Source organism: Bos mutus, chromosome X (assembly GCF_027580195.1).
Source record: "Bos mutus isolate GX-2022 chromosome X, NWIPB_WYAK_1.1, whole genome shotgun sequence".
NCBI lineage: Eukaryota > Metazoa > Chordata > Mammalia > Artiodactyla > Bovidae > Bos > Bos mutus.
This window is the reverse complement of record NC_091646.1, coordinates 131,690,736-131,705,211: the sequence shown is the minus strand read 5'-3', so window position 1 is coordinate 131,705,211 and position 14,476 is coordinate 131,690,736. Positions and strand designations below refer to the sequence as shown.

The following is a 14,476-nucleotide window of genomic DNA, read 5'->3' as shown; positions in this document are numbered from 1 at the left end:
TAGAAACTGTAAATGCAGGTACAAAAATCTTGTTATTGCAAATACAGCATGGCAAGTGACAGAGTACACAGAGAAATGCTTCGTTTAGTTACGACAGAAGCAAGACAGAGACGCTCAAGGGGAGACAGAGGGGTGGGCGTCCCCCTCCCAGAGAGGAGGAGCCCAGGACTGAGTTAAGGTATTTTTATAAGGCAGTTCTTCCGAGCCTTTGTCTTCCTTCAGGTCGATTACCTGGTTTATTTTCCCACACCTGACCTACCCCGGGACCCTCCCCTGCAGTGGGCACACGCACCCCTCAGGCAAGATGGATTGAGAAGTGAAGGCTTCTGGGAGGAGCAAGACTCATTATGGTCTGGCCCCATAGCCTGACTTTGGACCCCAGCCCCCCAAAGGAGACTTCCTGAGCATGTGTAGTATTTTGCGTGTCCCCAAAGAGGGGCGAACGGACATCCCTTAACCCTTTAGTCACACGGGGTTTCGTCCCTCTGTGCCCTTGCCTTGACTCTTCCCTTGAGATGTTTACAAGGGCCAAACACTGGCGAGTTGCCCCGTTTCTGAGGCCAACTGTACATCCCTCCACTGGAGCCCAGCCTATCTCCGTATCTCGGGAACTGCACACAGGACACAGGTTTTAAGTTTCCAGCCTGAAGCCCACGTCTTCCGGCCCCACGAAATGCAAACAGGAGGCTAGTCGTAAATGCCTGACTTGGAGACCATCCACCTCTGACATCACTGTTCCCCATACGTGAAGGCAAGGGTTCACCCAGGTGCAGAAGCAAGGCCCAGAGAAAGGGTGGTCTTTCCCACAAACAGCGCTGAGACCAGTGGACATCCACAGGCAGAAAGACACATGTTGATAGAGACCTCTCGGAACGCTTGTGCTGTGTGTTGATGAGAACTGACTCGTTGGAAAAGGCCCGATGCTGGGAAAGACTGAAGGCAGGAGGAGAAGGGGCCGACAGAGGATAAGACGGTTGGATGGCATCACCGACTTGATGGACATGAGTTTGAGTAAACTCCGGGAGTTGGTGATGGACAGGGAGGCCTGGTGTGCTGCAGTCCCTGGGGTCGCAAAGAGTCGGACACGACTGAGCGGCTGAACAGAATACATATCCCGCTGGAGATACAAACACACGCACAGACACTGGAGGGGAGGGGCCGGCCAAGCCTCCGCAGTCGCCCCTTTGCGACAGCCCGCCTAACCGGTTGGGCCAGTTGTTACCATGGAAATTCTTAAGAAGTAGACTCTTGGGTCCTCAGGGACACTCCTGAACTTTGACCTGATCACAGTAAATCCCTTTGTCCAGAGTTAAAGACCAGACTTACAGGCGCCCTGGACACAAAGACCGAGTTTGTTCAATTCAGCCGTGCCTCAGCTCCGGGCCCCAAGTCCTGGGAGACCCCTCCGAGCTTTCCACACTCCTGGGGCTCAAGGCTGTTTCTTTGCACTTGGGGTCTGCAGGGGAAGCCCCCTTCTCCTGGGGGGTCTTTCCCCACTTTCCTGCCAGGCACCAGTCTGCTGAGAAAATGCTTGTTTATTCTCAGAGCCACTTTTACAACAGATCACCACGTTAATGTGTAACATTTAAAAGCTGCGGGAGTTAAAGCCTGTTTTCCGGCAAAGGGTGGTTGGGGTGAAGGTCTGACGCAAAATGAATGTAATTCACAAGGAGTGCGTCAGAAAGTTGTAACAGAGGAAAAGAAGAAAAAGACCCAAAGAAGGTGAAAATGCATAAACTTAAAACAGTGTTCAACAAAGCCAGGTGGAACCTCTAAATTAGAAGCATTCCCGTTTGAATCGTTGGTTTTATAGGTGGCATGACAGTTCGGAGGTTTTCAACCTCATATATATATATATATATATAAGATGTATATGCATCTTATAGATGGAAGTGTCTCCCCATCACCACCCCACCCCCGCAGTTTGTGACACACCAGTCTGCTCTCTGCATCTAAAACTTTATTGTTTTTACTTCCACACAGATGTGAGATCACGTTGTCTTTCTCTGCCTGACTTACTCCACTTAGCATAACGCCCTCAGGGTTCACCTGTTGTCTGCCCAGTGTCTCAGTCGTGTAGGACTCTTTGCGACCCGTGGACTGTAGCCCAGCAGGCCCCTCCATCCATGGGATTCTCCAGGTAAGAATCCTGGAGTGGGTTGTCATTGCCCTCCTCCAGGGGGTCTTGCCCACCCAGGGACTGAACTCAGCTCTCCCTCATTGCAGGCAGAGACACCAGGGCAGCCCGTTGCTGCAAGTGACAAGATTTCGTTTTTATGGCCAAGTAATATTCCAGTGTGTGTGTGTGTGTGTGTGTGTGTGTGTGTGTGTGTGTCTAGGCTTCACAAGTGGCTCCGTGGTAAAGAACCTGCCTGCCAATGCAGGAGATGTGGGTTTGATCTCCAGGTCGGGAAGATTCCCCTGGTGGAGGAAATGGCAACCCACTGCAGTATCCTTGTCTGGAGAATCCCATGGACAGAGGAGCCTGGAGGGCTGCAGTCCATGGGCTCTCATAGAGTTGGACATGACTGAGCGAGACACACACACACACAGGGCTGGCATTGCTGCATCCTAGGGTCGTTCCATTTTTTGGTGGCTGGAGGACCGTCCACCCCGTTGCCCACAGCGGCTGCTGCAGTTCTCCATTCCTGACAGCACACAAGGCTCCCGTTCTCCCCGCCTCCTCGCCCACCCCCGTGCTGTAACTTGGGGAGCAGCGAGGTCAGGTCTCCCCGGGGTCCGCGTCCCGGGAGCATGCGCAGAACGGGAAGGGCCCGCAGCAGGGCTGCAGCCATGGCTTCCAGGCCACGTTCTGGAAGGAGAGCTGCTCAGGCACCGGGCGCACCGACCGGCGGTGCTCCCGGACCGCCCGGCCCACGCGGGCCACCACCTCGCGGTACACGGGCCCGGCGTCGGGGGACAGGGGCCGGGCCTCGGACGGGTCCCCGGACAGGTCGAAGAGCAGGGGAGGGTCGTGGTGGGTCACGCCGGCTCCTGAGCAGGGGCACATGTTGCTGCCGCGGCAGGCCCCTGCGCCCTCGGGGTGGAAGTCGGGCGTGGTGTAATGCACCTTCCAGAGCCTTCCGCCTAGGGGCAAATGGAGTCCGTCCCCCGTCAGCGGCGCAGACACTGCACCTCTCATCGCTCACCTTTCTGTCTTCTTCTGTCATCTGTTATCTACCTGTATCTCTTCCTCTATATGGAGCTGTGTCCTCTGTATGCAGCTGTGTCTGACTGTGACCCCGTGGACTGCAGCCCGCCAGGCTCCTCTGTCCATGGGATTCTCCAGGCAAGGATACTGGAGTGGGCTGCCATGACTTCCTCCAGGGGATCTTCCTGACCCAGGGATCGAACCCAGATCTCCTGCACCTGAGGCAGATTCTTTACCAGCTGAGCCACCAGGGACGCCCCTCTGTATGTAACTATTTATTATCTACCTATTCATCTATTATCTCTGTGTACATCTATTTTTCTATTTGCCTATCAATTCATCTTTTCCATCTGTTATCTATTTATCTACCACCGTTCTATCCATCCATCCATTCATCCACCTATCCATCTATCCACTTATCAGTCCATGGATTCATCCACCTATCCACCTATATCCACCCATCATCTATGTATCCCTGCATCCATCCCTTATCCATCCCTCTACACATCCATCCATCATCCATCAACCCATCCATCCATCCATTCATCATCTATATATCGATTCATCCATCCACTATCCACCCACCCACCCACCTATCTATCTACCCATTCATCCATCAGTCGGTCTATCCATCCACCCACCCACCATCCATCCACCCACCGATCCATCCATCCATCCATCATCTACATATCCATTCATCTATCCACCCATCTATCCATCCACCCATCCACCTGTTCATCTACTAATCTGTCCATTCACTCATCCATCTACCCATCCACACATCCATCCATCATCCATCCACCCATCAATCTATCCATGCATCCATCATCTATGTATTCATCCATCCACCCATCAACCAACCCACTCATCTATCCACCCATTCATCCATCAGTCTATCTATCCATCCATCCATCCACCCACCCATCCATCATCTATCCATCCACCCACCCATCCATCATTTATCCATCCATCATCTATCCATCACCCACCCATCATCTATCCATCCACCCATTCATCCATAATCTATCCATCACCCATCCATCATCTATCCATCCACCCATTCATCCATCAGTCTATCTATCCATCCATCCATTCATCATCCATCAACCCATCCATCATCTATCCATCACCCATCCATCATCTATCCATTACCCATCTATCATCTATCCATCACCCATCCATTATCTATCCATCCCTCATCTATCCATCATCCATCCATCATCTATCCATCCACCCATTCATCCATCAGTCTATCTATCCATCCATCCATTCATCATCCACCCACCCATCCATCATCTATCCATCACCCATCCATCATCTATCCATGACCCATCTATCATCTATCCATCATCCATCCATCATCCATCCACCCAGCCATCCACCCGGGCACCCACACATCCTCTGGGTTCCATTTCTCTGGAGGACCCTGACTAAGACGCAGCACCCGCCGAGTCGTGGGGAGGCGTGAACTCACTGTCCTTCTCGTGCCAGCGGGCGGCGTGGAGATACTGCCCACAGTAATGAAACAGGAACTCATGTGCCGAGCGCTCAGCATCTCCCCGCAGCAGGGGCAGCAGGCTCCGGCCGTCGATGACCCTGATTCAGGGAAGAGACCACAGGAGGGACTGAGACTGAGGCTGTGTGGGCTGCACTGTGGACCTGGGACCTTGGAAACCCCAAGGCTGCCAGGACCCCAGATAACACACAGTGGATCAGACACGCCCCGTCCCCCGAGGCTGTCTAGATTGCATGTAGCATGTCATAAATAGAAAACACACAGACACACCCAGACACAACAACACACACCACGCTGACCGCAGATATTAACACCAAGTCTTCTTAAATTCCAGCTGGGCTGCCCGTGCCCCTAGGCTGAAGTCTAGGGCAGCAGAGACCTTTTATTTATATTTTTCATTTTATGTCTATAGTTTTGAATTCTTACTTTCTATTAGAGTATAGTTGATGACCAACGGTATGATAGTTTTACGTATATGGCAAAGTGAATCAGTGATTCGTAAAACAGGTATGTATTCTTTTTCAAATGCTTTTCCTATTTAGGTGATCACAGAGCACTGAGCAGAGTTCCCTGTGCAGTACCGAAAGGCCTTGTTGCTATCTATTTTATATATAGTAGGTGAGGTAAACATCTACAATCAGCAAGACTTTGAGTAAAGCAGATCACCCTGGGCTTAAAGGGGTGAGCCTGGTCCAATCAGTTGAAGGCTGTCAACAAATCTGAGTTTTGCTGGAGCAGAGAAAACTCTCCCTCAACACAACGATACAGAAATACTCCTAAAAATGAACTAAAAATACTACTAAACTTAAAAATTAGTAACATGGCTTTTTTTTTTTTTTTTGGCAGTAAGAACTAGGGGATAAAGTACCTTATATTATTATCCATCATACACAAGTATTTATTGGTAACCTTTTTTTCAGGCTTTTTTTTGGGGGGGGGGTGTGACAGGTAGAATCCTCATTCCCCAAGCAGGGATCGAACCCATGGCCCCTGTGAGTGGAAACGTGGATTCCTAACCACTGGAGCTCTAGGGAAGTCCCTTATTGGTTATCCTAAACGAAGTAAAATCCAATCTTGTATCAAAATATTTACTTCTATTTTTTCTCATGTATGAGAGGGACTTTTTGGGTGTGTATTGAGGTACATAATCATTTTTAAATCATATTTTCAAGGGACTTCCCTGGTGGTGCAGCAAGGTTAAGACTCTGAACTTTCAGTGCAGGGAGGACACAGGTTCAATCCCTGGTCGGGGAACCAGTCCACATGCTGTGTGGCACAGCCTAAAAATAAATAAAATAAACTTAAAATTTTTTTTCAATTTTCATAGCTGCACGAACACGTGGGCAAGGTTGCATTTCAGAAGATTAATAGGAGATGTCGCATTCTGACGACTGGATCTCCAGATTGTGATGCCAAAATGTAAAATCTTGCCAAAAAAAACCCAAAACAAGTCACTGGACCCAACAGTTCGTTTAGCCTTGTTTTCCTGGGTGTGGTCATTTCACATCAGCCTGTCCCCTACATGGGAGACTGTTTTAAACGTTCTCCTATTGTGGAATGTATTCCCCAAAAACTTGGACGAGGGCAGGGGGCTGTCCCAGGACGCAGGGAGTAGTGTACCTGTCCTGGGGCACCTGGCCGCCCGCCAGCTGGACCACGGTGGGGAAGACGTCCATCAGGCTGGTGGGCTCATGGATCACGTGGCCGGCCGGCAGGACCCCGGGCCAGCGGAATATCCCTGGGACCCGGATCCCGCCTTCCCAGCCGGCCATGCCTTTGCCACCTGGGAGGGAACGACACCGTTGCCTTCTCAGGAGACGCACCAGCCTGGAGACACACCCGATGTACCTGTGCGTGTCTGTATCCAGCGTGTGCGCTCACTCGCTCAGTGGTGTCCGACTCTTGGCCACCCCATCACTATAGCCCACGGACGCTAGTGGTAAAGCACCCACGTACCAATGCAGGGGATGTACGAGACTCAGGTTTGATCCCTGGGTCGGGAAGATCCCCTGGAGGAGGGCAAGGCGACCCACTCCAGTGTCCTTGCCTAGAGCATCCCATGGACAGAGGAGCCTGCCGGGCTACAGTCCGTGGGGTCGCAAAGAGTCAGACACGACTGAGTGGCCACCCACACATGGACTGTAGCCCACAAGCTCCTCTGGCCATGGGATTCTCCAGGCGAGAATACTGGAGTGGGCTGCCATTTCCGTCTCCAGAATAATTCAGATGGACCGTATCAAATTTTATTTTATTCATTTTATTAAAAAACTTTTTTTTGGCCATGCTGAAAGGCATGTGGGATCTTGACCAGGGATCGAACCCATGCCCCCTGCAATGGAAGTGCCGAGTCTTAAACCAGTGGACCACCGGGGAAGTCCCTCATGTCAGGTATTTAAAAGGACCAGTGTACAGAGATTTTCCCCTGGAACCCCAGTGCCCACGGGCCTTACCTCTGTATATTCCATTCCACCCGCCCAGCTGGACGTGTCCATCTCTCGCCTCCAAGTGTCCCCCGTGATCAGAGGTGAAGTACGTGAGAGTCGTGTTTTTCAGGCCGTGTTCTTCAACGGCGTTCAGAATCTCCCCTTTAGGAAAGACGCAGCATTTCAGGGCGACGTAAATGAAACAGCATCTGAGGGTTCAACACGATGTCTCCTTTCTGAGGGTTTCCCAGGTGGCTCAGTGGTAAAAGAACCCACCCGCCTGCCAACGCAGGCGATGCAGGTTCGATGCCTGGGTCAGGAAGATCCCCTGGAGGAGGGCATGGTAACCCACTCCAGTGTTCTTGCCTGGAGAAGCCCATGGACACAGGAACCTGGCAGACTGCAGTCCACAGGAAGCAAAGAGTCGGACACGACTGAGCAACTAACACTTAATTTTTAAGCTCTTTATTGAATGTACTACAATATGGTTTCTGTTTTATGTTTGGTTTTTTGGCCACGAGGCACGTGGGATCTCAGCTCCCTGACCAGGGATCGAACCCACACCCCCTGCATTGGAAGGTGAAGTGGTAACCACTGGCCCACCTGGGAAGTCCCGTCGTGACAGCGTTCAATCACAGACTTTAGAAGGACGCCTTTGTGCAAAAGTAGACAAAAGAAATCGGAAAGGCAGAAGGAATCTGTGGATGATGGGGGAGAATCTTCCTCTTCGTCTCTGATTCTTTACTGAAGGCTGGCTCCGGGGAGGTCACCCACCTGTGACCCCGCCATCAAGGGAAGGCGGGAACGGAGGAAGCCTGGCCGGGGGCTGACTCACCCACAAGCCAGTCCATCTCCTCAACATTGTCGCCGTACAAGCCATGCCGACTCTTCCCAAGGAACCTTTCTGTGGTCACCAGGGGGATATGGACATGCAGCAGAGATACAAAGAGCAGGAATGGACCCTGCTTATTTCTGAAAGAAGAAAAAACATCCTTTGGCTACAAGAGCATCTCTATGATCCAGGACTTCAAAGTAGAGACTGAAGGCTCGTGGGCATCAAGTAGTTAACATCTTCTGTTTGCTGGGGGTTTTAGCATCTGTAAAACAATTGAAGAAGTCTGCATCAGATACTATGCTCTACATACTTCAGACAGGAGCTGGAGCAGAGGACAGGGGTAGGAGTCTGTCCCAGGAACGCCCCGTAGGGTCGTGTCAGCTGCATTTCTGGATCAGCACACACAGCCCCCTTACTCTTTTAAGTTGCTGTGCAGTATTCTAGACACCCCAAGTGGCTGAGTGGTAAAGAATCCAGCTGCCAGTGCAAGAGACCCGGGTTCATATCCCTGGATTGGGAAGATCCCCTGGAGGAGGGCATGGCAACCCACTCCAGTATGCCTGCCTGGAGAATCCCCATGGACGGAGGAGCCTGGCGGGCTACAGTCCATGGGGGTCGCCAAGAGTTGGACTCAACTGAGCAACTGAGCATGCACACAGAGAACATTTATATTAACAAAAACAAAACAGAGCCCAAAACAAGAAAGAAGAGACTGGAGTTTTGGAAACCAATCCATGTGTAACTGTTGAAGTCTTCAAACCCACCTGCTCATTTCAACCCACTCCAGTCTTCTTGCCTGGAGAATCCCATGGACAGAGGAGCCTGGTGGGCTACCGTCCACGGGGTCACAAAGAGTCGGACACGACTGAGCGACTAAGACACACACACACATGTCTGCTCGTAGAGCTGGCAGATTCCCACTGGTGGTAAACAGACTCAGATGCACCCAGAACTCACCTCCGATTTCCAAAGGGACGGCGCCATTACCTTGCAATAAAGGAAACAGCTTCCTTGAGCACGAGGCTCGCAGCTCTTTCCAAAACCATGGGCTGCTCAGTGACTTCGTGGTTTCTCATCAGGATGCAGTTCCAGCGGCGGACGAAGCCAAAGCTGGCGTACCAGGACATGAAAAACAGCAGGACCAGGGTGGCCACACTCAAGACCAGTTTCCAGGAAATGGAGATCAGCCTGCAGGCTTTGCCGGCCACGATGGTCAACACGCCCAGGGCCATGATCTGGGTGTAAAGCCAGAGCCTGGCCCTCAAGCCCGCGTCCAGTGAAGGGGGCCTGTCTGGGTGGCAGTCATTGACCAGCGTGAAGGGCATGCCGTAGAAATAGTCAAAGCCGTGGTGCAGAGGGTGATGGCAGTGGTCATTGCGTGAGGCACAGTTTACACCTTGATGCCATTTTCCTGAAGATAGAAGCAAGAACTTTAAAAAAAAAAAAGAAAGAAAGAAACATAAAAAACAGCATAGGTCTAAGGGATTCTGGCTGAAATTACTTTCTGAGGGTAATTTGGAGGTTCATCACGACTCAGTGGTCGTGACTTTGAGCAAACTCCCGGAGACGGTGAAGGACAGGGAAGCCTGGCGTGCTGCAGTCCATGGGGTCGCAGAGAGTCAGACATGACTGAGCGACTGAACACCACCACCCAAAAAGCAGTAGGGGCTTCCGAGGTGTCTCAGTGGTAAAGAATCTGCCTGCACTGCAGGAGAGACAAGAGATGAGGGTTTAAACCTTGGCTTTGGGAAATCTCCTGAAATAGGAAAAGGCAACTCACTCCAGTATTCTTTCCTGGAGAATCCCATGGATAGAGGAGCCTGGCAGTTGCCCAAAATTCCATGTGGAGAAGTGACACTTATTCCCTTGTTCCCTTGGTCTCCCCACGACTCACAGGCTATCTTCAGAACCTGTAAGACTCTGTACTGTTTCCCAACCCAGGAATCTGCCCTTTTATATTTAAGGAAACAAAAACAGCGGGCTGCAGTGAGGATGGTGGAGAATGAAACCATACAGAAGGATCCAGCCTCCAAAGCTTCCCACCATCTCATGTGTTAACACTGAGTTTTGAGATGAGGTGTGGCCATTTAAACCAATATAATGTCTAGAAGATTCTGACCAGTGCCGTGAGGAAAAGATGGATTCGTCCAGCAAAGAGGCTAATGGAGAAAGACTGTAAAGTTACCAGGACTCCCTGAGAAAACCATAATTGTAAAAGGCTCATGTACTCCAATGTTCACTGCAGCACGATTTACAAGAGCCAAGACACAGAAACAACCTAACTGTCCACTGACAGATGAATGGACACAGATGTGGTACATATATACAACAGAATATTACTCAGCGATAAAGAAAAGAACGAATTTGAGTGACTGGTAGTGAGGGTGGATTAACCTAGAACCTGCTGTACAGAGTGGAGTAAGTCAGAAAGAGACAAACAAGTATCCTATGTTAACGCGTATGTATGGAATTTAGAAAGACAGATGATATTTGCTGGGCAGGAATAAAGACGAGGGCATGGAGAAAGGACTTGTGGACACAGCAGGGGAAGGAGATGGAGGGACGAACTGAGAGAGCAGCACGGACTTCTATACTCGACCATGTGTAAACAGACGGCTAGTGGGAAGCTGCTGCAGAGCACAGGGGGCTCAGCTCCGGCTCTGTGATGACCTGGGGGTGGGGTGAGGGGGTGAGGTGAGCAAGAGGCCCAAGAGGGAGCATTCTTCATGGCTGACTGACTTCACTGTAAAGCAGAGACCAAGACAACATTGTAAAACAACTAACCTCAAAAAAAAGAAGTCTCAAAAAAAAGAAAATAAGGATGAATATTATTAAAAGAAAATTACTGGGTTAAAAAAAAAAGACTCTTCAATTCCAACATGGTGAACCATTCAAGAGACATGTGAGCAAGCAGGAACTAAATCTGGGTTCTGATATTTCAACATTTTCTAGGAACATGCTGCTGCTAAGTCGCTTCAGTCGTGTCCCACTCTGTGCGACCCCATAGACGGCAGCCCACCAGGCTCCCCCGTCCCTGGGATGCTCCAGGCAAGAACACGGGAGTGGGTTGCCCTTTCCTTCTCCAATGCATGAAAGTGAAAAGGGAAAGTGAAGCCGCTCAGTCGTGCCTGACCCTCAGCGACCCCATGGACGGCAGCCTTCCAGGCTCCTCCGTCCATGGGATTCTCCAGGCAAGAGGACTGGAGCGGGGTGCCATTGCCTTCTAGGAACATAGGGTCTTGCAGTCCCTGACCTTCACCGTCACGCAAAAAAAGCAGAAAAATAACACGCGTCAGCACATACCGATGAGGCCCGTGGTATACCCTTGCCCCTGAAGGATCTTCGCAAATGTGGTTTCATTCTGTGGGAGTCCCCCCGAACCCGCGTTCCACTGCAGGACCCGGTAGCGATCCGTGGCGTCCATGCCTGCGGAGTGGAGCAGAGCCGAGAGGAAATGTTGGTTTCCGGTAAACAGCCGGAAGTACCCTACTTCCGTTAACTACCGTACTTCCGGGAAGGACCCTACTTCCGTTAACTACCGTACTTCCGGGAAGGACCCTACTTCCGTTAACTACCGTACTTCCGGGAAGGACCCTACTTCCGTTAACTACCGTACTTCCGGGAAGGACCCTACTTCCGTTAACTACCGTACTTCTGGTAAGTACGCCGAGGGTCTCCGCTGGGGACTGAGGTTGTCCACCACGGATGACCCTGTGAGGAACCATCTGAAACTGCAACGTGACCTCGAGACTGACTCAAAGATTCTGGACAAAGAACATGGAATACAGTCAGTTACCTTGAAGACTTTGAGCTTTCTGAGTTCTCAGTAATTACAGAGCTTTCTTGGTGGCTCAGATGGTAAAGAAACTGCCTGCAATGGAGGACACGAGGGTTCGATCCCTGGGTTGGGAAGATCCCCTGGAGAAGGAAATGGCAACCAACTCCAGTATTCCTGGCTGGAGAATCCCATGGACAGAGGAGCCTGGCGGGCCACAGCCCATGGGGTCGCAAAGACTCTGGAGACAACTGAGCAACTTGGCAGCAACAAAGCACAATATTTACATAACTCCAGGAAAATGAATTTGCAGATTGTATTTTAACCATCTATCAACCATTGACACCTGATTTCTTTTTCTTTTTTGGCTATTTTCAGGATCTTAGTTCCCAAACCAGGGATCGAACCCATGCCCCCTGCACTGGAAGCTCAGAGTCTCAACCACTGGACCACCTGGGAAGTCCCACTACCTGATTCTTTTTGTTTGTATTTTGTGTTAGCCTTTTTCTTAATTTGTATCAAAGTCCCCTTGTCTTTTTATACAGCAGTTCATGGGGTTCTCACTGGGAAATATACTGAAGTGGTTTGCCTCCTCACCGATGCAATGGACATGAACTTGGGCTAACTCCGGGAGATGGCCACCACCCCATTTTTTAGGACAGTCAGTGGGCGGACGAGGCCAGCCGTTTCCCCAGCCGCCCTGAAAACGCCCACCTGATCTGAAGGCGTGTCTCCCCGTGAGGAAGGCGGCCCTGCTCGGGGTGCACAGCGGGGCGGCCGCCAGGTGCTGGGTGAGCCTCACGCCTTCCTCCGCAAGTCGGTCGATGTTCGGCGTCCTGGGCAAAGCACACAAAGGTCACCGTTAGGATGGGTCGAGCGAGCTGAGTCAGGTCCCCATGCTGAAAGGTATATGGATGAGTTCTCTATTTGAGGAATTTCCTTTGCTTTACATGTGATTGCATTTTGCCCCCTGCAAGACCTCCCTGGTGGCTCGGATGGTAAAGCAACCTGCCTGCAGTTTGGTATAACCGGGTTCAATCCCTGCATAGGGAAGATCCCCTGGGGGAGGAAATGGCAACCCACTCCAGTATTCTTGCCTGGGAAATCCCATGGACAGAGGAGCCTGGAGGGCTACAGTCCATGAGGTCACAGTCGGACACAACTGAACGACTAACACACACAGACATCTGCAGAGGCAGTTCCTACACCTTCTGTTCAGAGGTGGCGTCTGATGGTATCATTCACACGCACTCCAAAAAAGGTTTCCGTGCATACTCAGTTGTGTCTGACGCTTGGAGACCCCATGGACTGCAGCAGCATCTCCTGGAGCTTGCTCAAAGTCATGTCCATCGAGTCAGTGATGCCATCCAACCATCTCATCCTCTGTCACCCCCTTCTCCTCCTGCCCATAGTCTTTCTCAACATCAGGGTGTCTTCCAGTGAGTTGGCAGTTTGCATCAGGTGGCCAAAGTACTGGAGCTTCCGAATCACTTGCCTGATCTTAGGAATTCTTCTCACCTTACTAGTCTCAGATTTCCCTCTAACTCTCCTTCTTTCCCTCCGAAGTCCCTTGTGCTCTCTTCTTCCCCTCAGAAAGGTTGATAACTCACTTTTGCTCCAAAAATAACTTTCGCTGTGGAAATTTGATGCCTTAAGGAATTTCCTAATTTCTGCGGGCAGATTTGAAGTCTGCTTCATTCATCCAAACACGCACACACGCCCCGAGAACTGCCTCCCCGCTCCCCCTATCCCCAGCTGGTACCTTAGTGTGTCGTTTCCATAGCAACCGAGATCCCCAATGCCCAGATCGTCCGCCATTATCAGCAGAATATTTGGTTTAGACGTATTTGCTGATTTTAATTCGCAGGTCTTCAGAAGCAAACACATGATGAGCAACAGATTTAAAGAGTCCCTAAAGAGAGAGAAGAAAGAAAAAAGCCAAAAACGAAATAAACATCTCCTTTGGAATGAAAAAGTCAGCATTTCAAACCAGGTTGCAGAGAAGGTGCGGGCATTTCCATTCCACTGCACGTGTGCTCCATCCATAGGTCCAGTCCGCCTCTCGGCAACCCCACTGACAGGAGCCCACCAGGCTCCTCTGTCCATAGGATTCTCCAGGCAAGAGTAACTAGAATGCATTGTCATTTCCTTCTGCAGGGGATCTCCCCCACCCAGAGACTGAACCGGTGTTAGCTACACTGGCAGAGCGATTCTTTACCACTGAGCCTCCTGGGAAGCTCTTCCTTTATATGAGGATTTAACAAAGAAAGGCCTGCAGCCCTTGTATATTTTTATCCCAAAGGCTTGACCAATCCGTTCCACGTGCCGCACAAAACTTGAACGCACTACTTTTTGCTTTTGAAAGTCGTGATCCACCCAAATTCAGTTTCTTTCACTGAATTCACCCAGGGCCCCCACCTTGCACTACTTTGTAATTAATTCTCGCTGCACCCCGGGCACGCCTTTCCCTGGGCCTCGGAGCTGCCTTCCGCCCAGGGTCGGGAGGCCCAGGGTGAGGGGAACCCAAGGTGAGGGGGGCCCAGGCTCCGCTAGGAGGGAAACGGGGCCAGGTCGGATCAGAAGGGGACTTACGTTTTTAAAGGATCAATAGGGGATTAAACGGAGAAGGCAATGGCACCCCACTCCAGTACTCTTGCCTGGAAAATCCCATGGATGGAGGAGCCTGGTGGGCTGCAGTCCATGGGGTCGCTAAGAGTCGGACACGACTCAGCGACTTCACTTTCACTTTTCACTTTTCATGCATTGGAGAAGGAAA

At 50.9% G+C, this 14,476-nt stretch overlaps 1 protein-coding gene across 2 annotated transcripts in view; it reads right to left on the bottom strand.

The window, feature by feature from the left end:
• LOC102285788 (arylsulfatase D) overlaps positions 1–14,476 on the bottom strand; it is a 23,086-nt gene extending 8,610 nt beyond the window's left edge. The window contains exons 1-9 of one of the 2 annotated variants that reach the window (XM_070365301.1): positions 13,463–14,476; positions 12,415–12,536; positions 11,229–11,351; positions 8,913–9,336; positions 7,926–8,062; positions 7,118–7,252; positions 6,288–6,450; positions 4,626–4,747; positions 1,944–3,087 (exon numbers count right to left, since the gene is read on the bottom strand). In XM_070365301.1, the coding sequence (XP_070221402.1) occupies positions 2,723–3,087; positions 4,626–4,747; positions 6,288–6,450; positions 7,118–7,252; positions 7,926–8,062; positions 8,913–9,336; positions 11,229–11,351; positions 12,415–12,536; positions 13,463–13,845 (1,974 nt within the window). In that variant the 5' untranslated portion in view covers positions 13,846–14,476 and the 3' untranslated portion in view covers positions 1,944–2,722. Of the gene's footprint in view, positions 1–1,943; positions 3,088–4,625; positions 4,748–6,287; positions 6,451–7,117; positions 7,253–7,925; positions 8,063–8,912; positions 9,337–11,228; positions 11,352–12,414; positions 12,537–13,462 lie in introns of those variants that run through there. The other variant, XM_070365303.1, reaches the window with a different exon arrangement.